Below are 24,106 nucleotides of genomic sequence, written 5' to 3'. Positions count from 1 at the left end.
GTCTAGTGGGCTGCGACTACAAGGCAAAGTAGTAAGGCTTGAACCCTGGGTCCCAGCTTGATTGAGACTTGGACCCTCCACCTTATGGGGTCCTGGGACTCTGGGTCTGAGCTCTGGGTTAGCATAATTTGTGTGTAGATGCAAGGGGGTTTAGGCTTGAGCCTGAGTTCGAACCCTGGGATTATACTGCAGTGCAGACATACCCTTGTTGGAAGTCTCAGCCAAGAGGCCAAAGGCTGAATGTGCAAAGAAAGTATGTTTACACTGCAATAAAAGACCTGCGGCCGGCCTGGGTCAGCTTACTCATGTTGGCAGGGCTCAAGCTAAGGGGCTATAAAATTGCAGTGTAGACATTTGGGCCTGGGCTCCGTGGGACACCATGAGGCAAGGGTGGGTGAGGTGTCCCAAGGCCTGGACTCCAGCCCAAGCCCAAACATCTACACTGCAATTTTATATTCCTGCAGCCCGAGCCCCACAAACCTGAGTCAGCTGACACAGGCCAGCTGTGGCTGTGCCTGGGTCTTTTACCACACGGTATACATAACCACAGAGAGACTTATCCCCTCAATTTCAGTCTTCAGGAGCACCTTTCATGAATTCTTAAAGTATCTTCAAAATTAATTAGGCCTAGATCCTCAAAAGGTATTTAGATGTCTAACTCCCAGTTGGAGTTAGATGCCTGTATACCTAGGATGACCAGATAGCAAGTGTGAAAGATCGGGACGTGGTGGAGGGGATAATAGATGCCTATATAAGAAAAAGCCCCAAATATCGGGACTGTCCCTATAAAATCGGGACATCTGGTCACCCTATATATACCTGAGGATCTGGGCCTTAAACCATTTAAAAAAAAATAAACCAAAGAAAACTATTTTCTAAGGACAACAGCACATGAAATTGGGACTATATCTAAGAAGCTCAAAAGAAAAACGAAAATCATTTTATGTTACTGGACAGCATTTTTTATCCCACCACAATGCTATCCTTATTCCAAATTAATGTATAGCTAAATGTTCATATCTGAATGAAGTCAATCTAAAAAATACAGCATTTAGTTTTGTTAAATATTTCAATTCAATATTTTAGGGTCAAACTTTGCCTTCAGCTATATGCACATGCAACTTCCAATTAAGTCAATTAATGCTTAAGATACTTAATTAATGATACAGAAATTGAAAATGAGTGAACTATACAAACGTTTGAAATGAAATAATAATGTCCCCTGAAGCCCTTGATGATCAGATTATTCTTTAACTTTAAATAAATCTGGTTAGAATGTAGTTATCTGGGCCTCTTTATTATCTAGGTAAGGCATCAACAAATGAAATGCTACAGCCATATTTGTAGAAATGTCTTGCTCACCTGTTTAGAAACTTTAGCCCAGGTTTTCTTCAGTCTGTAGATTGCACTTCTGTTGAAGGCTGATGTAATTTCTAACACACCATTGTAGTTGTGCATACATCGACAAATATCCGCCACTGCCACCCACTTCTCAATTGAGTTAGCACGGGAACCAACATCAGCATAGTTCATAATTTGCGAGGCAACAAGGTTACTCATCTGACCAAATAAAAAGCCAAAAATCCTAAAATATTTAAATATAAGCACTTGCAAACAACATTATTTCACAAATAGGGGAGAAAACTAAATGAGGTGGCAGTGATTATAGCTCTTAAGTAGTAAGGCTGAGAAAAATGTATGTTGAAAACACTGCCAGAGGACAGGGGAGAAGAAGAGTGAACTAAGGGGAGGGTAACAAGTGCAGCAAAACAATCCGTAAATAATGACTCAAAGCCAGCAGTAATGTTGCTACTGGTGATGGCTCTTAGCAACATGTAAAGAAAAAAAGTCAAGGGTAAGAGTATAGGTGGAGACTCAAGCAATAAAACAGAAGATGATAGTTAACTGGTATTGTTATAGTTTCATCCTCTAAAGAGAGAACTTAAATTTCTTCTGTAAGCAGTAGGAGATTTCAGCATAGTTCAAAAGGTTCTAATCCATTAAATTCCTATTGAACTGCTGACTAGCAATTCTTTACACGCTTTCTTGGTTTATAAGGTTAATCACAAAGAAGCTGTAACATTCAGTCACTACTAGATCAGAAATTATATCACAATGTAGAGACAGACATTTATATTTCAGAGGTCTTATACGATGTCAGAAGAGTTCCTAAAAGGCATTCTCCATGTTTATGGTTACTTACATCATTAAAATGTTGGCTGGTTTTCATAATGTATGGAGTTCTTTCATTTTTATCCAATTTCATCCAGCCTTGCCCAAGAAATTCTCTGGAAATCAAGGTTAAAAAAAAAATGAAAAAAAGTCATCTGTAAATGCAGTACAAAGCCTGGTTAGCCCAAATGGATTTCAACTACACCTAGTTCTACTGGACACTTAATATAATTTCCACTGTAATTGTAGTATTTCACTGTGCCATTGCTAGAACACTGTACAGCCGTAAACATTGTGAAGGACATTAAGTTTGCTTTCCGTTTTTTCTGTTCCCTGTATTCCCAATTTTCAACAGCATGACCCTATTTGAAACTATTACTTAAATACCGCACCAGGAGCTGACAAGATGAGATTGATGTATGGAGGGGGCTGAGTTGACATTCACTTCCCCAGAGACTGTTCACTTCCCCACTATGCTCAGCCTTCACCAGCCCAAAACCTGAGATTGTAGGTTTGTTCTTAATTCTCCAGGGGCTCTCAAATGGCAGCAAACAGTGACATATTAATGTAAGATTAAAGCCTCAAAGAAAGACTGAGTAGGAATACGTAATTCTATAGGAAATGTATTGCATGGTGCTCATACAGCACGCAAATCCCAGAGACAGAGATGTTACTGCTCTTAGTGTTCTTGAACTCAGTCTTTCATAACATAAATGGACTATCAGAGATCCTAAGCAGCAACAAACAAGCCTAAGGATACTCATCAATTATATATGCAAACCTTTTTACAGGGATATCAATAGCATGAATCAGTATAGTGCCTAAAACTACTAGTCAGAAAGACTCTTAGAATATTCACTTTGATCATCCTTGGGAGAACACTTACTCATAGGGTATGCTTCTGAAAACTATATGATCTAAGAGAGTTATTTGCTCTGCAAGCTCCATGGCTGACAAGGTTTCAAAGCACTCCGGTTTTGGACATTCTGACTGCAAAAATAAAAAGTACAAGAACAGTCAGTGATTTCTGTTTACAACCAATTTGTTTCCAAAACACAAGATATTAATTAGCTTTATACACATTTTAAACCACAAATTACTACACAACTTCTAGAATACTGAAGAAAAGGAATAGGGCAGAAAAAACACTAACAACATGAAGTCCAATCAATGGAGTCTGCACCTATTGCATTTTCTATGTGCCTCAGTTTGCACCAGTGCACCTACGGGGCAAATGAAAACATGTTGTGGACAGATAATGACTGTAGTTGAGGATGGGCCTCCTTACGGAAGGCTAGAAGTGGGTTCTAAGCAGCCATTTGATCATGGAGAGATGATACACACCTGAGGCAGCCTGTGATGAGAAGGCATAAGGGCTGCCTCTTGCTCAGGTGTTTCACTGCCTCATATGAATGCACGTCTCCCCCATTTTGAGCCAGCACAGGATCTGTTTCCACGAATGCTAGCAATCACCAATTCATAAGGAAGTCTAGAAGCTCTGACAAGCTCTCCTTTGTTTTTGTTTTAAACACTTATTTTCTCTTCAGTTTTAAACATTAAAATTTATGTAGCAGATCTCAAGTGCAGATACAAAGGAACAGTAATTTGGTAGAAATATGGCAGTAAGGTTGCAGTTGAGTACATTTTAGTGATTTACACAGATTTCATAACCCTCTAAATTATCTGATGCATAAATCTTTGGATGAACTCACCATTTGAATTATATCCTCTATTTTTAAGTGGGTATCATCTTGATCATCCTGAGAAAGAGCCCTGAAAAATTAAGTGGCAGAACATCCTATATAAAGAAAATTATCTATGGTTATGAGAATATTTTAGCACAGTTCATTGACCACATTAATCTAAAATAAATGCAAAAACTGCAATTGAAAGCCCCATTTTAAAAAAATCCTGTACCTAACAGTTTTATTTTTGGTTGCAGAAAACAGCTGTGGAATAATGTACAGGCCAGCAGTGCGAGTGAAAGTGCTAAATTGCTATTCCTGGAGAATTTAATCCTCTCTCTCCCAAGAACAGTTACAACATGGATGGCAGCAACACAGTGACCACCATGTTGTCCCACTAATATGTCTGAACTCTTACTTGAAGGACCACCTGCCGTACTGATAATGTTGTGCAGTTTCCAAGTTCTTTTTGTCCCTGACTTCGCTGCTGAGGAATGCCAAAGAGGAGGCCAATTGCAAAAGCTCTTCACTGGGAACTGGACTAGGCTTAGAAAAATAGTTTTACACAAAACACCAACCTGACATTTTATGCAGAGGCAGATTAAGATTTATTAGGGCCCTGGGCACAAAGAACTTTTGTGGGCAGCTCTCCATTGCCCCTGGATCCCATGGACTCCCCACCACACATCACCTCTGGGCTCCCTAGGCTTCCCCCGCCCCAGGGCCCGCTGCCTCCCCTTAGTCCTAATTTGTATTGAAAGAGGTGTCAGGGCTGAGCTCCAGCAATCCCTGGCACACATTAAGCCCTGGCTGGGTGTCTGGAGAGTGACGGCTGCTGGCTGGGTGCTTAACTCTGAAGGCAGTGTCGCCAACAGCAGAAGTGGAGAGGTAAGGGTAGCATGGCATATGGCGTATTGACACCCTTACTTTGTGCTGCACTGTGCCCATGTCCCTAACTCCTGCACTGTGCCCCCTGCACCCCATAACCCCTCTACTCCCCTTCTGCGCCCACGTGGGGAAACTTACCTAGATCCACGGAGTGGCTGGCACTGCTGCTTGATCACCCCACAAACGCTGTTTCTCAATACCCCTGTAGGAGTGTTGAGGGGGTGGGAGCGGGGAGTAACAACAGGGCTCCCTGCATCCAGGCCACTTTCTGCACCTGGGATGCGTAAGAGGTGGGCAGGTGAGCAGCAGCTCCTGATACTCGCCTCACAGCACAGCCCATGTGGGGAAAGTGACCTGGATGCATGGAGTGCTTGGTGTTGCTCCTCGCTCCCCCACTCACAGGAGGAACACTGCAGGGAGTGAGCATTATCTGTGCAACACCACTTGCCCCACCCCTTGTTCCTACACCATGAGGAAGCAGGGAGAAATCTGGGTGCCCCCACACACATGACCTCTGTGAGTTTGCAGTACTCTCCTGCCAGCTGGCAGCACACAACTCTGCACTACTGTACGGCATTTCCCTGACCACAGCCCCCTGGGTGGTCACCCGGGTGGCCCACCCCAAGGCTAGCCCTGGAGCCACCCAGGGAGCCCGGGCTGCTGTGGGGAGCCCTTTACTCCCCTTTACACATGTGGTGGTGGCATGCCCCAGGGGCTGGGGACATGGGCTGGGGGCTGCTCTCGGGGCCCCCAGGCCTCTGCCCAAGGCAGGTGGAGGGTCTGGGGCTTCTCACAGCAACCCAGGCTCCTTGGACAGCTCTTACCATGGCTCAACTCCAGCTTCTGGCCTGGGCCGGGCCTCAGGGGGAAAAAGGAGAAACAGGGGACGGAGCCACAGTTCTGGCACCAGTGACCCCTCATGTACACACTTCTACCCAGATTTTGGCGCTCCGGCAGGTGGGCCCAAATTGGCTGGGGCCCCTGGGCATGGGCCCGTGTGTTAATCAACCACTGATTTTATGGTAAAAACATTTGATCACTAACTCCATTAGCTGAATTAGAATTGCATAAAGGTGAAAAACTACATCCCACTGCCAATAATCTGAGTCCCCCGGACCTCCTCTCCATTTTTATTATTGCTGCTATGATTCAGAGTAAGGCTCCCATCACTGTAGTATCTGGGTGCATAACTCGAATATACTCTCTTCTCACGCTGTGTCATTTCTGTTTTGGTTGCTGGCATTTTGAGCCAGAGCTCTGTCTTACTATGAACAGCATCTAGGTCAATGGGATCTCGATCTTGGTTGTGGGCGCTACATGTTACTGTAATACAAATAATTAATAATAACCCCTCCTCAATTTACAGTGCAAATGTAATGTGCCATTAAAATGTAAATAGCTTGGAATTTAACTGGTACTTAATGTAATAAACCTATCAGCACGTGGCCATATCAGAAGTGTCAGAGGAACAGCTTTTTCCTTTACCAGATGGGGAAAGGGTTAAAAGAAAAGAATGATAATGTTTGGGGATTTTAGATATGATTGTAAGAGCTGGAATGTGTACTATGTGGGTGGGGAGGAAGTGTTGGTGCTTAGTACACTAGGTTCTTCTCCGGTAGGCTGTTGTTTCCTTTTAGCTTGCCAAATTGGAGGTGGACTAGGCTAAAACTGAATGTGGATACATGAAGAAAATAAAACATGTTATACTACTCAAGAATGCATCTTTCCTGAGTCATAACCTGCACTTTGGGCCCCTCCAATCCTCACAAAATGACCTTTTCTTCAGAGCAAGTGGAAACACTCCCATGTCTAATGGGTATGCCATCCAAAGTCTTAAGTCTTATTTTGTTCTTCAGGAGAATGCTCAATACCTTCGTCAGAGAATACCAGTGTGGGTGTCTTGTAGATGGACAGGTCTGTTCATTGCTAAGCAGCTGACTTTGTGCTTGATCCTATATGGTGCTGAGTAGTGCTGACCATCCTTAACTCCCATCACGTCTCAGAAGGTGTTCACTAACCTTGGAAGGATCAGGCCTTTATTTGCAGCACAGACCTGAATAAAATACTCAGCTTGTTGATACAGAAGACTTGCATTTGATCACATCCATAGCTCTGCATTGCCTGGAATATTTTCTCTTCTGTGTGAGGGCTCCTCCTTGGAAGGGACATGTGCACTATACGTCTATGGTTTACTGTTACCATTCATTATCAAAGCAAGAGTATTGTGCTTAATGATTTAGAAGGGGATTACTTTGAGTTTTGGATACAGATGAGACCTCTCAGAATTTGTTTGATCCAACAAAACATGCTCAGGGGAGATCATGCCGTTAAATGGCTCTAAATATTTGGCCTTACACCACCACTTCCGCTCCTGATGCGCTCTCACATTGTAGAATTAAGATTTTGCACAAATATTCCTCTAAGCCCTCATTTTTAAGAGATTCTGGTGCATTTTCTCCAACCTCATGTTCTTAACAAAAAAGGCTCCATCTTTTATTAATTTGTGCTCCAGTCCTAGCTGTTTGGCAGTACAGTGCCTTTTCCTGTATTAGCTTAATTAAGACTACTTGTCCTGATGGCACAACAGTAACTTCCATTATATTCACACCATCACTTTCAACAAACCAGTCCTGGCATTAGTGCACTTTGCATAAAGAGGAGGAATACTGCTAACGGGCTGTGCCTTGCTTGTCACAGCTGAAGTCTTCTACCTGGGAAATTTAAATGGAAGACAAATTTTTGCCCTCAGATACAGAGCCCACCTAAAAAGCTGAATGGTGATGATGGGCCTGTTTCCTCTAGTTGGATGAAATACATTTCTGCTCCTGGATAGCTTCCTGGCAGCTAAGGAGGAAGCCCAGATTCAGGTGAGCAAAGATATGAGAGAAAGAGAGAGAAAGGTACTGCATCCAAGACATGCCTGACAGACATCTCAACTCTCACTGAGCACAAAATTAAACCTAGATGGGGCATTACTCTTTAGGAAAGGAAGGTGTTGGAAGAAAAAGAAAGAGTTTTCTCCTTCCCAGATTCAGCTACTAAGTTTAGTAGCGCTCACATGTCTCTCACATTTAAACAATTGTTAACTTCTTTCCCATACACTTCAAATACTGGTTATAGCCATCTGGAAGTAACTTTTTTTTAAAGCGCATGTTGTCACAAGTTGGCTAACTTTTCACTCTCTTAGCTGTAAATAAAATTAAAAAAAACAACTTAAAATAGGGTAGGGTTAGGTAGGTGCCTTGAGATTTATTGTCTGATGAGATCACATGGTGAAAGAGCACTGGTCATCCAGTCAAAGTTTTAACTCTCAGTACATTTTTGTTATTTATGAGAGGAAGGAAATGGTTATTTTAAACCATGATTTTTTTCCAGATGGGGCTGTTTATCAGCTAATAGTGTTCACTGCAGTACAGATCCAGCCCATAGTTTACAACTCCCTGGTTCAGTATCTGCAATCTGTTCATGCCTCAGTATCAATGAAGTTCTGTCCAGATTCCAAGTTTACTAACTAAGGCACATCAAACCTCAAGCCCTGTTCCAGCAGAACATATTTCAGCAGGGCCTGTTTGGCTTTCAGGAATAATAGCTTTTTAAAAAACGCTTCTCTGCCCTGCAGAGATATCCTGTCAGTCTGCTCAACCAAGAATTCATCATGTAAAAAATACCAGCCATTCTGCTTGATCACTTGAGTTTGCATGGAGCAGTTTAGAAGCAACCATAAAGACCTTTCAGAGTAGCAGCCATGTTAGTCTGTATTCGCAAAAAGAAAACGAATGGCACCTTAGAGACTAACCAATTTATTTGAGCATAAGCTTTCGTGAGCTACAGCTCACACCTTCTTTACCACCTAGTTTACAAATTGGAGGAATAAGATGAACTGTTAGGGCCAGATTTTCAAAGAAAGGCATACATGAGTGCAAAACGGTGAGCTGGCACACACACACACAGATGCACATATAATACTGGGCCAATTTTCAGAAGAAATCACTCACTAACTGACATCCTTCAGGTAGATGGTCAGTACAGAGCCATACTTCTGGGACATGCCTGTGCATAGGCTCAAAGACTAGCACCCTCCAGAAAGCTCTGAATGGGAGCCATAATGATGACTTCTTGAGCCCCAGGGCACTCCAGGGAAGGTGTTAGTAGGAGACATTGGTTTCCTCACTGTCAATTCCTTCCACTTCCTCAGAACCCAGAGTAGACATGAAGAAGTGGAGGATAGGGAGAGGGGAATCTTATAATTTATTATACTCAAAGAACATGATTTACATGCAAGTAATTTCTCTTCCTCTTGCAGGTATTGTCAGGTTAGAACCCTACATTTGGGAGAATGACACGCAGTAACAACTCTCTAAAAACATGGATATGGGGAGGAGATGAACTGGACAATGACTGCCGAACTGCTCTCCCAAACTGAGGCCAGGTCAAGAGAGTAATGCTACACCAAGGGATGGACTACCCTGTAGAAGCTCTACATATTTCTACAATGGAACAGGCCCTAGCAGCTGTTTTACACTTAGCTGATCATGTTCTGGCACCTTTAGTACTCAGAGTATTTTTCTGTAAAAGATTTAATCAACTTCAGCAAATATTGTCTCTTTCCTAATCCTGCCACTTTAAGTTATGAACAGTTAAGGGGACTAAAGAAATAGTTTTGTTTTATGACAGTAGTAGCTAAGTACCCTCTTAAGCATCCAAAACATGTAACCTAACCTCCTCTGGTAGTGAATGGTAGAAAACAGATAAATGAGTAGTCTGATTCAGATGAAAATCAGTGATCACTACAGGGATGAATTTAGAATAAGGACACAATACCACCTTTATCCTGATGCAACTAAGGACGGTCAGCCATTAAAGCCTGAAACTCACCAATTTTCTTGGTTACAAGAACCTTAACCTCAGTTGTCACTGCCACAAGAATTGTAGTCTTCGGAGACTAAGAACAGAAAGACCACTCCTTCAGAGGGGGGGAGGAGTGCAAAGAATCTTCTCCTTGAACTGCTGCCAGAATGAGGCATGGAATCAGGAATGGCACCAGTGCGGAACAGTGATCTCAAGACACCAGGGAAGAGAAACCCTTACACAGCACCAGTCCTTCCTTCACAGCACAAGCAATAACGTAATTGTTAGCACAGGGACCACTTGAATCTGTCAGCACTAAGACAATTGGAACTTTGGTGCCTACTTGGCCCTTCCCTCTGTATTTCTGAGAGGCAGAATGGGAATCCAGGAAATGATGGTGCCATCTCCACTTTTTCTTCTGTTGGTTTCTTGATCCAAATGAAAATTGTGGCAGTACTCAGTCAGAGGCTCTCTTCACTCTATCAGACCATCCAAACCCTCATGACATGACACTATTGATTTCTTGATTATTGATTTCAGGGCATCTCAAGGTTGAGCTTACGAAGAAAGGCCTGGAACCAGTTTCAACTCTGATTCAACCAACAAGATGACAAGTTGAAGGACCAGAGGGAGCTCCATCTTGCTACTGCAGCAGCTGAAGGTGGGGACACAGCTCCGTAGATGATGTCACATGGAACATTCAAAGCTCAAAGAAAAGTCATTGCAACTCCCCCTGTCAGAGCTTTTCAGAGTGTTCTGGGCTTTGGTTCATTGCACAGGTTATTTCTCAAGAGTCAGGTGCTATTCTGACAATACTCAAACTCACATGTTCTTGCCCGTGCAGAATAGAAGTAGGTCCAAAAAAAAAAGTGCATACCCAGAATCTTACAGTCAGGAGCAGAGCACTTGAACTTTTGCACGTGAACACTTTAGGGCTGGAAACTGGAAACTTACAAATCTAGGCTTGTGGATGAGTGACAGAATGATCATCCTTGTTTCATTAGCAGATGACAACAGCCAGGCAAACACAAGTCTTCAGAAAAGGAAACATCTCTGATTAGATAGTCAACTTTTATTTTCTCTTCTCAGTTACTACATAGCATTTGATAGAATGCTACTCTGGATGTAACTGCAGTACTTTTTTTGAGTCTTAGAAACTGCTCCTGAGAACTAGAAACCCATTTTCTTCAGGTGAATTAGGAGTCTTCATCCCTCTGAGTTAAGATGTAGGACATGTTTTATCCTTGCTAAATGATTTTTGAGTAAAATCAGAACTGCTCTGATACTCTGTTTCATGGGATTGCTGAGGCTACTCAGAAATATAAAATCTTGAGGAGTGACTTTCTCTTAAGCAGTTGATTGTTACCAAAATCCATCATGTAAGTCTAGCAAATACACATCTCCTTTGTAGCTGAACACATTACAAAGCTTGTGCAACACAAGAGCTTATGGGACTGCTGCATTTTAGGTGACAGCACCTTTTACGTGCATCCTGACATTCTACTGATGGCAGTGGGACACCCATTTAAATTATGAACATAATAATCTCACATTTATGCAACAGTTTGCATCCTCAAAGTTCCTAAAGTACTATGCATATATAATAAACACATATTTAGGCTGTAGACAGGAATAATTTCAGCTGCAGATGAAATAAAGTCACCTATAGAATGAACTGTTCAGCAATTATTCAATAACACAGAACAGCAACAAAATACAACTGTTTTTTAGAGGAAACTAAGAACATCTTATTCTATTAAAACTATTGGAGGAATGTAATTAGGTATATGTAAACACCCAGTGTAGGAATTGGCCAGGACAAGTAGCATTAGTACCCCTACTATCCTTGTGAAAAGTAACACAGGATTTTAATAACCCCTATTACTGAGGACCTTGATTTCACACCTCATTTGAAAGAATGCCCAGCACACAGTATCCTCTGAAACCACACTGGGTCATAGTACATTATTCTCCCAGAGGGGATAATGACATATACTTAACCATCAACATTACTTGAAACTCTTCCATCAAAGGTGTGACCCAGGCAGACTGTTTGAAAGGTCTGATAGGACTGGGTAAAGGTGGACTACAGGTACAGAAAGGAGAGGGATGCTGGCTCTGCAGTTATGGCAGTGGACTGAGACTCAGGAAATCTGAATCTCTTCCTGGGTATGTGACAGGCTCCCTATGTAAATTACTTAATCTATGTTTTGGTTCCCCACTTGTAAAATGGGGGTGATGATACTTTCCTAGCTCAGGAGGCTGCTGTGACGATAAATTAATTAATAGAGATGGTCAATAAATGCTCTATATTGTCTACAAAAAATGAATAAAATGAAGAATTTTTGTTTTGTTCACATTTTTTGTGGAATTTTTCAATAAAATTTTCATTCCACAAAATATTTTGGTTTTTGGTCCTGCTATCCCTTTCTCTCCCTTTTTTCTCTCTCCTGCCTCCTTTTTTCCTATTAAAAATGCCAAAAATATTTCAGTTTTTGAAAACTAAAATTTTGGGGTTTTCATTTTTTGTTGTTGGAAAACTGGAACATGTTTAGCAAAACAAAAACTTTTCATAAACATTCATTATGGACAAAAAATATTTTTCATTAAAATGTTTAATAAAGTTTTTTGACTAGCTTTATTCATTAATTGATGTGAGGTGCTCGGACAGAAACTGCATTAATGAATGTCATAAAAAGGCACATAGGTAAATAAATGCAATCTAAAGGAGCAATAGAACAGCTTTGGAAAGGGAGGAATTCACTCACAAACAGTTTCAACATAGCCTTTGCTATTGTACTTTTTGAAAGGAACAACTAATGTTTTATGTATTAACTTGATAGATGTCTATGTCTTCAATGTACAAGTTTATCCGATCTCTGTCAATAGCATTTCATTCTATTCTCCCTCAGGCCTATATTTGGCTGAGATCTTTAAGGATTTCAAAGTATCTTCAGATCTCTTTCCCAGCATCTTGGTATCCTTTGTATTCTTTGCTTATAGATGCATTATTAAAACCTATTGTACTACAATCGGTTACATCCTTCTTGCTTAAGCTTCATCTAAGCAAGAATAATTAACACCTGTGCAATTCTTATTTTCAGTAATACTACATGTTACCTATACAATATATTATACTAGGGCTTTTTTTTTATTTATGTGAAAAAATGAACTGAGGCCTTACTAACATGCAGTAACAAATTCTCATCTTAAAAGGCCTATTTAAGATCCTATTTTTGCCCTTCAATCAGTTTTTATCCACTAAGTCAACTTCCCACTCATTTTCTGACTTGTTCCTTTTCACATAAATATCTGACGTGGAAATTTGTCCTATGTTCTCAGAGAATTCAGGCAAATATTTATTGTACCTCTATTGACTTTCTGGCACTATATTTTCAAGAACTCTAAGAAGCTCCTGAGGCATGTCCTTGATTGTTCTGTTTTTCATATCTTCTTTCTCCAATTTTCTACTCTTAATTCTTCCTTACTAATTTAACAAAATGTACATAGCTATCAGCCACTTTCTTATAAAATGTATATCATTCCCACCGCACTGATTGATTGAAATTACACACATTCATATATATGAAAAGCCAGTTGTCTTTCTTTGACATTACAATACATTCTAGCTTTGTAATTTCACTCAATTTTATCCCTAAATAGCTCTAGCTCTGCAGAAACTCTTTTGCCTTTTATTTTATGCAATTAGTTAACCAATCATTTACTTCTATAATCCACTCAAGTAACTTTAGTCGTGGCTATCAGCACACCATAAAGTATAAGTAATATCTCTTTTATTTAATCTTTCGTACCACATTAGGCTGTCAGTTTCACAAGCTAAGCAGGTTGACCTGCTCACATTTGGATGGAAGATCTCAAAGGAACATCTAGATACTTTAAGAAATGGTGTTGATTTACAGTAGGTAGCACCCTCCTCTTTAAATGAATACAGAACCTATGCCCTGCATGGTGTTTGTTATGTGCTGCTGGAGGTGTACATTTCTGGATGAATTGTAAATCTCATGTCCGGACTGCTTGTTGTCATTAACAAAAATCACACAATAGTTTTCACCAAATTGGATAATTACATTATGCACACATAAATTCTCCTCAATCTCCTTGCAGTTTCTACTTGTTAAAATATTCTTTGATTCCTGTGCAACGTTGCTATACACTGTTAAACAATTGCCACATTTTATCCCAGAGGTGGCTGCATTTCATTGGTAGATATAAAGTTATCCCTGTATATGGTTTGTATTTCAATTGTTAAGCACTTTGTGATCTTTCAAAAATAAAGACACTGTGTTATAACAAGCTACTGATTTCTTTGTTTTTCATAATATGGTTTACAATTAAATTAAATTAAATTCATTTAAACATCTTTACCTCAGTATGTTTGCTGTGGCTTTTCTTTCTTGTGGTAGAAGGTCTGGATCTCTCAAAACTTCTTCCAGCAAATTTAGAACATTCATTTTCATCTCATTGTTTAGTTCAAAATCCTATGAAATAAAATGATTATATTCTCTGTTTTAAAGATTTAGAATGCATAACTCAAAATATATTATCTGGGTTTTTTTATTACATTTAAGAAAGTTTACAGGATGGAGTTATTGTAGTGGATATGGCATGGGACTGGGGGGACTGAATATCTGTCATCTATCCCCTGCTCTGCCATTTATTTGCTGTGTGACATGGGTCAAATCACTTAACATCTCTATTACATAGTTTCCCCATCTGTAAAATGTGAATAAGAACATTTAACTTTGTGAAGTACTTTGAGATCTTTAATGGTAAATGCTAGGTATTACTATTGTCATATGAACTTGATCTCGTGCTAGTTTGAAAATGAATAAAAAACAGATTTGGAATTTATTCACTATTCCGCAAATGTTTTATCTTCAAAGCGGTGACATTGGATAAAGAAAAACTATTTGAACCCTTCTCAATAGTCAATGGCATAAGATGACATTTTCCTTTGGTGGAAAGATTGTGTCTCTCTTAGATGGGATCATCAAGAGGCAGAAGTATGACAGCCATATTACTCCCAGCAAAACTCCATCTGTGGTGCAAAATACTTTTGGGCAGATCCTCAGCCAGTGCAAATTGTCATAGCTCCACTTAAATCAATGGAGTTATGATAATTTACATCAGCTGAGGAACTGCCCCTTTATCTTCTGAGGCATAATTCTGTGAAAGCACTGCTAGACAAGATTCATAGAGTCATAGATTCCAAGATTAGAAGGGACCACTGTGATCATTGTGTCTGACCTCCTGTATAACACAGGCAATAGACCTTCCCCAAAATAATTCCTAGACCATATCTTTTAGTCAAAAATCCAATCCTGATTTAAAAGTTGTCAGTGATGGAGAATTCACCAGGACTCTTGGTAAAATGTTCCAATGGTTAACCACCCTCACCGTCAAAAATGTATGCCTTATTTCCAGTCCACATTTGTCTAGCTTCAGCTTCCAGCCATTGGATCATGTTATATGTTTTTCTACTAGACTGAAAAACCCATTCTTAAATATTTGTTCCCCATGTAGATACTCATAGACTCTAATAAAGTCACCCCTTAACCTCTTTGTTAAGCTAAACAGATTGAGCTCTTTGAGTCCATCACTATAAAACATGTTTTCTAATCCTTTAATCATTCTTGTGGCTTGTCCCTGAATCCTCTCCAGTTTATCAACATCCTTCTTGAATTGTGGGCACCAGAACTGGACAAGTATTGCAGTAGCAGTAGCACAAGTGCTAAATACAGAGGAAAAATAACCTCTCTGCTCCGACTCAAGATTCCCCTGTTTATGCACCCAAGGATTGTATTAGCTCTTCTGGCCACAGCATCACATTGGGACCTCATGTTCAGCTGATTATCCATCACAACCCTCAAATCTTTTTCAGAAGTCACTGCTTCCCAGGATAGACTCCGCCACCTTGTAACGATGGCCTACATTCTTTGTTCCTAGGGGCATTCATTTACATTTAGCCATATTAAAACACATATTGTTTGCTTGCGCCCAGTTTACTAAGTGATCCAGATCAGTGACCTGTCCTCTTCATTATTTACCACTCCAATTTTTGTGGCATCTGCAAACTTTATCAGTGATAATTTTATGTTTTCTTCCAGCTCATTAATAAAAATGTTTACTAGTGTAGGGCCAAAAACCAGTCCCTGTGGAACCCCACTAGAAACATACACACTAGTGGATGATTCCCTGCTTACAATTACATTTTGAGACCAATCACTTAGCCAGTTTTTAATCCATTTAATGTGTGCCATGTTCATTTTATATTGTTCTACTTTTTTAATCAAAATGTTATGTTGGACCACTTCAAATGTCTTACAGAAGTCTATTACATCAGCCCTATTACTTTACAACCAAATTTGTAATCTCATCAAAAAAGATATCTATTTAGATGCGATCTATTTTCCATAAACTCATGTTGATTTGCATTACCTCCTTTAATCTGTTATTAATCAAATCCTGTAACAGCCACTCCATTATCTTGCCCGGGATCAATGTCAGGCTGACAGAATTATAATCACTTGGGTCATCCCATGCACCCTTTTTAAAAAAATTGGCACAATATTGGTTTTCTTCCAGTCTTCTGGATCTTTCCTGGTGCTTCAAGACTTATTGAAAATTAACATTAAGATCCTTAAAGCCAGCCATTTCTGTTCCCCTGAAGCCTCTGGAGAAGAGAACCAAAATCCTCATATTTTAATATACACCTCATTCAGGAACTGTATTACATCTCAGTACCCCTCTATTTGCGGGGCTTCCGATCCCTCCCACCCCTGTCCCCAAATAATCTGTGGAGAGACTGTGGCCTATTCTGCAATGGAATGTCTTTCCCTCCCCCATTTAAATAAATTACTGTAAGATTGTAGCACACCCTGAAAGTCTTTAGAATGTCACTAGTGGGTCATTGTAGAATAACATTTCATATGGATCTGACATTATACTGGAGACAAGTTTCTTTGTTAAACCAAAAACAACGAGGAGTCCTGGACTCCTCGTTGTTTGTGCTGATGCAGACTAACATGGCTACCACTTTTTTAAACCAGTTAATCACTCGTGCTTGTGCCACGTGTGATTTATGCTCAATTTCTGTATGTGTTGCCTCTGTTCCACACTGGCATGTTATTCTTTCTTTTTTCCCTTTGTCTAAAAGTCAATAAAAGTACTAGGGTTTGAAAAAATCATCTCTCATTCACTACTGAAAGGTCAGCTCCCACCTCTGATCAGCCCATGTCAGTGTCTATTGTCCTGTTGTTACCTTTTCAAACAGGCACCTTCATGCTTTTTCCCAGGCTGCCCCTTCACACTTGGGAGGCGTTCCCCATAAACATCCACAAAGCTACCTCCTTATCTTCCTTCACACCTCTCCTTAAAACTCTCCTTTACTGTGATACCTACAAAAAACTTGACAATGGTTAGGCTGCTGGTGAGCTGAGATTGCAGCATATCATGCTGATCAAGATTGTCTCATTGTTTCCTTGTACCCCCTTGTATCATTTGTCGTCTCATATCTTATATTTAAATTGTAAGCTCTTTGGGGCAGGGACCAGTACAACCCCTAGCACAAGGGGTCCTGGTCCCTGATTAGAGCTACTAGGTGCAATAGTAATCCAAATAATAAATAACAGAAAGGACTGGGTTCCTGCCTGGATTGCTTACAGTCTAACTCAGGCAGGCACGTTACAGTTTAAGCACAAGAATAAGTAGAAACACTCTCTGTGGATATTCAGTATGGGAAAGATTCATGACATAAATGAATTTTAAGAGGGGATTTGACAGTAGCTTTTGGCCCATAGGAAGAGAGGAGCTCTTCCAAACATTTGCATTTGAGCTAAATGCAAACATTTGGAAGTGAGAACTAAACCCAAAAGCTTCATTTATATATGTAGATATATATATATATTATACAGTATTACTTGCAATCCTCTTATCATGTTTGTGGCAATTCACCACCTGTTTCCATGGGAACAGAAATAGAAGCATAGCTAACAGCAGCAAAGTTACTGAAACTCTTGTACATTTCATTTGATGCTGCTGGTTAAGAGGCATAGATGGCATTTTTTCAGAGAGGCCTTTTGCTCTTATGTTTGCCTTCCTGTCACCCACTTGCACCACATCAGGCATCTCCCTTCTATGACAGTTCTCTCATATTTTTACTTTGACCATAGTCAATGCTAATTCGTAATGTTTATACCAACTAATGTTTCCAAGTGCTTTTTCTGCACTATTTGCCCAGATAGTATGGACTACTAGAATGAATGGGGGATGCAGGATTGGGCCCTAAAAGAGCATATAGTTCAAACACAGATGATACACAGAGGGAAGGACCACAAACTCCAGGCTGTGCATTTTGTTTGTTTTTTAAAGTACATTTTCTATTCTTGGTGGCTTGGTCTTCAGAAATGTCTTTTAAGACTGTTTTGAGTAGAGGGACAGAGGCAAATGGGGAGAATTTCATGTGCAAGGAGTGGCATGGAAGCAGGTGCTAAGATGGAAGTATTGGAATATAGCTACTAAATGTTGATATTTTTGTTCTAAAGGCCTCTAAGGAAAAACCTTGTGGGATTTACATTATTTTAAGACCATGGAAGATTAATCAAAGGAAGAGCCTTAAAAGGTTTGGCCAAGGTTTAAGTTTCCAGTAGTAATAATTATTATTAACAACATATCAAGTTTGTTCTATCTGTTCCGTACCTGATGGTGGCTATTCTATGACAGCAGCTGGGAAAGCGAAGCACTTTTGGTAGTCATCCACCTAAGGAATCAGCATTACACAGAAAGGATGACCAAGATCTAACAACCTTCCTTTAACATGCTGGGTGAAATTCTGACCTATGGAAGTCAATGGGGGAGTTTTTCCATTTACTTCAATAAGGACAGGATTTTCACCTGCTATGTAATATCAACTAGACAGAGTTGTTAAAATATTTTCTGTCCAAAATATATATTTTTAAAATCACAATGAATCAATTAGTTTAATTATAAAATAATTATTCCTACTGTCATGAAATTTGTTATATTACATCTAGAAGCATTATCTTTTTTTAAAAAAATACAGATTTAGTATTTTATTTTAATTGGTTAATCAGGATGGAAAATCATCATGTGTGTATGTCAGGTGCAGTATGGAATAGACTTTACTGGTTTAACTATTGTTTAAATACCCAATTACAGTATAGCCTAGAAACATAGAAATTTCCACAAGATGGCACTCCTCAGATAGCTGGAAAAATCTATTTATGGTGAAGTACAGAATGAATGTACATGCTCTCAGGACTAGCTTTAACCCTGGATTCTGTTGGGTTTTGCAGGGACTTCAGCAGTGGCAAGTTCACCTGAAAGGGGTTTCTGGCATGGCAAGGCAACTACAAATCCCCGCCCCTTCATTAGGGTGGCCTGCAGCCAGCCAGCACAGCCTCTAAAGTGGGTGACACTGACTGGGGAGATGTCAGGGTAGCCAGGAGATGACATTGTCATCCTTGGAGCAGAAACTGCTGGCAGAACTCCTGTGTCACAATTTAAAGTTGCCATCCCCAGCATAATGCCTAAAGGAAGGTGGCTGTGCAAATACTGCTTGCCTTACCAGGGATAATTGTCTAAGCCTATTTGTAAACTCTTTGGGGCCTGGACACTCTTTATAACCAGACCCATTGTAATCAATGGAAAGAGTTTCACTGAGTTCCATGGTCTCTGGATCAGGCCTGCAGCTGTATAACTTTTATAGCTCTAGACTCATGCTCTGTGCTAAAATACAAAATAAAAACAATTATATACCTGATCTGTGACGCGCTGGCTCCCACCTTCCCCCTCTCTGGCTCAAGGATTTTATTTGCCTCTGCCTGCACCAACCAAGCTGAATCAAGCCATTTATGTAGGTATCTCACCTGCAGCTATCTAGTGTCTAATTAAGGAAATTGTTTAAATCTAAGAAGCAGGAAGATTGTTGTTATTCAGAAAAGAAGCATTTTTTTTGTACTAAAGATATTTGATGTAATTTATGTTCAGTAGTCTTCTTTTCCATATATATTGATTTACCTTTCCTCTTCCTTCTTCTTACATTTCCCCATGTTCTTGTTTTTCAGTATTTGGCCTGTGACAGCACACTGATCACACTTTGTAATTTTGAAGCAGTAAACCAAAGTAAAATTCAAGACAAAAACAGAGGGTTTGCCTATTTCTATTTTGCTAGTTTTGTGTTAACCAAAAAAAAAAAAAAAAAAAGATCTAATTTAGGTACTCAGGTGTTATGGTGATGAGCACACTATAAGGTCTAGATAGATAATTTGATACATTTAAAATGTATTGAGAAGAGGTGAATAGTAAAAGTGCCAATAATATTCAGTGTGAAGACATTAATCACTAATTGCTAATTTTATAATTTTAGAAGGCTTTTTCCCAACAAATCCTCTCAATTTTTACTTGCTGTATTACCTTTTAACAGAATGAATGTATATGTGGTATATCAGAACATGGATTTTCTCTAGTATTTTCTATTTTCTGTTGATAGGAGATTCGTTTGCATTTGGATGATTTGCTGATATATGGACTTCACTTAAATCACTGCACATGTCAGAAATCAGAATATATTGTCATACAACACCAAATCAAGCTTTTCACTGCCACTTACTTTATTATCACAAAAGGAATTTGTTTAATTAAAACTTAATTGCTCATTGAAGTTCTGAATTTTCCAAAGGCAAATTTAAAATTTTACAGTGATTTAATCTTTCATGACAGGACACACAGCTCTAGTATATTCTGAAACTCAAACCTTTCCAAGGTATCTATCTTTGTGCTTTTAATAAAAAATTTCATGTAGTGTAAGCACAGAAATTAACTAACTCAAAGTCACTATCAGAATTTCAAAATGATTTTTCTTGTGATCCAAATTTGAGAGTTATAGAAGAAAAAAAATCTCCTTATTTATTTATTTATTTAAAATTTATATTGCAGTAGCACCAAGAAGCCAAGAAAGTTGAGGCCTCATTTTCTTGGACACTGTACAGACATACAGAGAATGTCAGTTCCTGTCCTGACAATCTAAAAGATATGCACCTGGATGAGACAATCAAATGGGAGAGATGTGGAGTGCAGGAGACAGGGTAACAAATAACAGGATGTGTGCAATTCTTAGCCAGTCATAAGCAGTGTTCACAGATCACTAATATTTCCAAATGTACAAGAGACAGACTAGGTATTTTCAGAGTGAAGTGAGGAGCATACCCATTTTGCTGTCACGTTACGTGCACAGGTTGCATAGGTAAAATGCTTACTGGAATGAGCACAGCAATAAAACTAGTATGATTAAAAAAAAACAGAGGCAGAGACAATCTATTAGTGGTGCTTTGTCATATATGGAATCAGAGTTCAAAGTTCAATTCTAATTTTGTCCCTACACAAGTATATAGGGACAAAATTAGAAAGGCCAAGGCACAAAATGAGATCAAACTAGCTAGGGACATAAAGGGTAACAAGGAAACATTCTACAAATACATTAGAAGCAAGAGGAAGACTAAGGACAAAGTAGGCCTGTTACTCAATGATGGGGAAAGACAATAACAGAAAATGTGGAAATGGCAGAGGTGCTTAATGACTTCTTTGTTTCGGTTTTCACCAAGAAGGTTGGTCGCAATTGGAAGTCTAATATAGTGAATGCCAATGAAAATGAGGTAGGATCAGAGTCTAAAATAGGGAAAGAACAAGTCAAAAATTACTTAGACAAGTTGGATGTCTTCAAATCACCAGAGCCTGATGAAATGCATCCTATAATACTCAAGGAGCTGACTGAGGAGATATCTGAGCCATTAGCAATTATCTTTGAAAAGTCATGGAAGACAGGAAACATTCCAGAAGACTGGAAAAGGGCAAATATAGTACCCATCTATAAAAAGGGAAATAAGGACAACCCAGGGAATTACAGACCCAGAAAGATAATGGAGCAAATAATTAAGAAATCAATTTGCAAACACCTAGAAGACAATGAGGTAATAAGTAACAGTCAGCATGGATTTGTCAAGAACAAATCGTGTCAAACCAACCTGATAGCTTTCTTTGACATGGTAACAAGCCTTGTGGATAGGGAGGAAACAGTAGATGTGGTATATCTTGACTTTAGTAAAGCTTTTGATACTGTCTCGCATGACCTTCTCATAAACAAACTAGGGAAATACAACCTAGATGGCACTACAATAAGGTGGGTGCATAACTGGTTGAAAAACCATTCCAAGAGAGTATTATCAGTGGTTCACAGTCATGCTGGAAGGGAATAATGAGTGGGGTTCCACAGGGATCGGTTCTAGGTCTAGTTCTGTTCAATATCTTCATCAATGATTTGGATAATAGCATAGAGAGTACACTTATAAAGTTTGCGGATGATACCAAACTGGGAGGGGTTGCAAGTGCTTTGGAGGATAGGATTAAAATTCAAAATGATCTGGAAAAACTGGAGAAATGGTCTGAAGTAAATAGGATAAATTCAATAAGGAGAAATGCAAAGTATTCCACTTAGGAAGGAACAATCAGTTGCACACATACAAAATGGGAAATAACTACCTAGAAAGGAGTACTGTGGAAAGGGTCTGGGGGGTCATAGTGGATCACAAGCTAAATATGAGTCAACAGTGTAACGCTATGGCAAAAAAAGCAAACATCATTCTGGGATGTATTAGCAGGAGTATTGTAAGCAAGACACGAGAATTAATTCTAATGCTCTAATCCGCGCTGATTAGACCTCAGCTGGAGTACTGTGTCCAGTTCTGGGTGCCACATTTCAGGAAAGATGTGGACAAATTGGAGAAAGTCCAGAGAAGAGCAACAAAAATGATTAAAGGTCTAGAAAACATGACCTATGAGGGAAGATTGAAAAAATTGGGTTTGTTTAGTTTGGAGAAGAGAAGATTGAGAGGGAACATGATAACAGTTTTCAAGTACATAAAAGGTTGTTACAAGGAGGAGGGAGAAAAATTGTTGTTCTTAACCTCTGAGGATAGGACAAGAAGCAATGGGCTTAAACTGCAGCAAGGGAGGTTTTATGTTGAACATTAGGAAAAACTTCCTAACTGTCAGAGTGGTTAAACACTGGAATAAATTGCCTAGGGAGGTTGTGGAATCTCCATCATTGGGGATTTTTAAGAGCAGGTTGGACAAACACCTGTCAGGGATGGTCTATATAATACTTAGTCCTGCCTTGAGTGCAGGGGACTGGACTAGCTGACCTCTTGAGGTCCCTTCCAGTTCTATGATTCTATGATCGCTACCCCTGCCAGCAGGAGTTGGGAGCACCATGTAGGCAGTATGCTTAGGGTACATCTACAGTACAAAATTATTTCGAAATTATTCTATTTGAATTTTCGGAAGCGATTTTATACTTTTGGTCTTCTGTGTCCCCACTAAAGCACGTGAATTTGGCGGAGTGCATCCACAGTACCGAGGCTAGCATCGAATGTTGGAGCGGTGCACTGTGGGTAGCTACCCCACAGTTCCCACCGCCCATTGGAATTCTGGGTTAAGCTCCCAGTGCATGATGGGGCAAAAACATTCTCGCAGGTGTTTCTGGGTGTGTGTCGTCAGTTGCTCCTCCCTTCATGAAAGCTATGGCAGACAATCGTTTTGTGGCTTTTTGGCATGCAGACGCCATACTGCTTTCAGCAGACGCTGCACCGCTGCTCTCCTGCTACTATGAATCCACCTCACACTTCCTCTCATCTTCCTATGTAATCTCTAGTACCTACCCTTTCTCTTCCTCATCGAACGCTTCCGCTGCCAACTCTGCTCAGCCATCATGAACCGAGCAGCACAGCTTCCACCACCAACTCTGCTCGGCCATCGTGAACCGAGCAGCACAGCTTCCGCCACCAACTCTGCTCTCCCACTCTTGCCGCGCTACCGATCTTCTCCATGTTATCTGTCCTGGGCTCCCGCCTCCGTGAAAGCTACAGAACACAACCATTTCCTGCCTTTTTTTGGATATCATGGACTGAACAGCACCTCTTCCGCTGCCACTCTGCTCTCCTATGTTTCGCGCCCTTTTTCCACGATTACCCATGCAGGCACCATAGCCATGGAGCCCGCTCAGATCTCTGCTGCAGTTTTGACCATTGTAAATACCTCGCACATTATCCAGCAGTATGTGCAGTACCTGCAAAACTGGGTGAGGAAGCGACAACAGCGCGATTAAGATAGTGATGAGGACATGGACACAGACGTTCCTAGAAGCACGGCATGTGGTGATTGGGAGATCATGGTGGTGTTGGGCCAGGTTCGTGCCGTGGAACACCGATTCTGGGCCCAGGAAACAAGCACAGACTGGTGGGACCGCATGGTGTTGCAGGTATGGCATGATTTCCAGTGGCTGAGAAACTTTTGTATGCGTAGGGCCACTTTCATGAAACTTTGTGACTTGCTGTCCCCTGCCCTGAAGTGCAAAGACACCAAAATGAGAGCAGCCCTCACAGTTGAGAAGCGAGTGGCCATAGCCCTGTGGAAGCTTG

At 40.2% G+C, this 24,106-nt stretch overlaps 1 protein-coding gene across 2 annotated transcripts in view; it reads right to left on the bottom strand.

Annotated features, from left to right (window-relative positions):
* Positions 1-24,106, bottom strand: part of RASGRF2 (Ras protein specific guanine nucleotide releasing factor 2) — a 221,713-nt gene that overhangs the window by 10,505 nt on the left and 187,102 nt on the right. For both annotated transcript variants that reach the window (XM_074952797.1, XM_074952798.1), the window contains exons 19-23: positions 13,980-14,092; positions 3,885-3,945; positions 3,059-3,162; positions 2,204-2,288; positions 1,363-1,560 (exon numbers count right to left, since the gene is read on the bottom strand). In XM_074952797.1, the coding sequence (XP_074808898.1) occupies positions 1,363-1,560; positions 2,204-2,288; positions 3,059-3,162; positions 3,885-3,945; positions 13,980-14,092 (561 nt within the window). The remainder of the gene's footprint in view (positions 1-1,362; positions 1,561-2,203; positions 2,289-3,058; positions 3,163-3,884; positions 3,946-13,979; positions 14,093-24,106) is intronic.

Source organism: Natator depressus, chromosome 5 (genome assembly GCF_965152275.1).
Source record: "Natator depressus isolate rNatDep1 chromosome 5, rNatDep2.hap1, whole genome shotgun sequence".
Classification (NCBI taxonomy): Eukaryota; Metazoa; Chordata; order Testudines; family Cheloniidae; genus Natator; species Natator depressus.
This window is presented reverse-complemented; position numbering and strand designations above follow the sequence as displayed.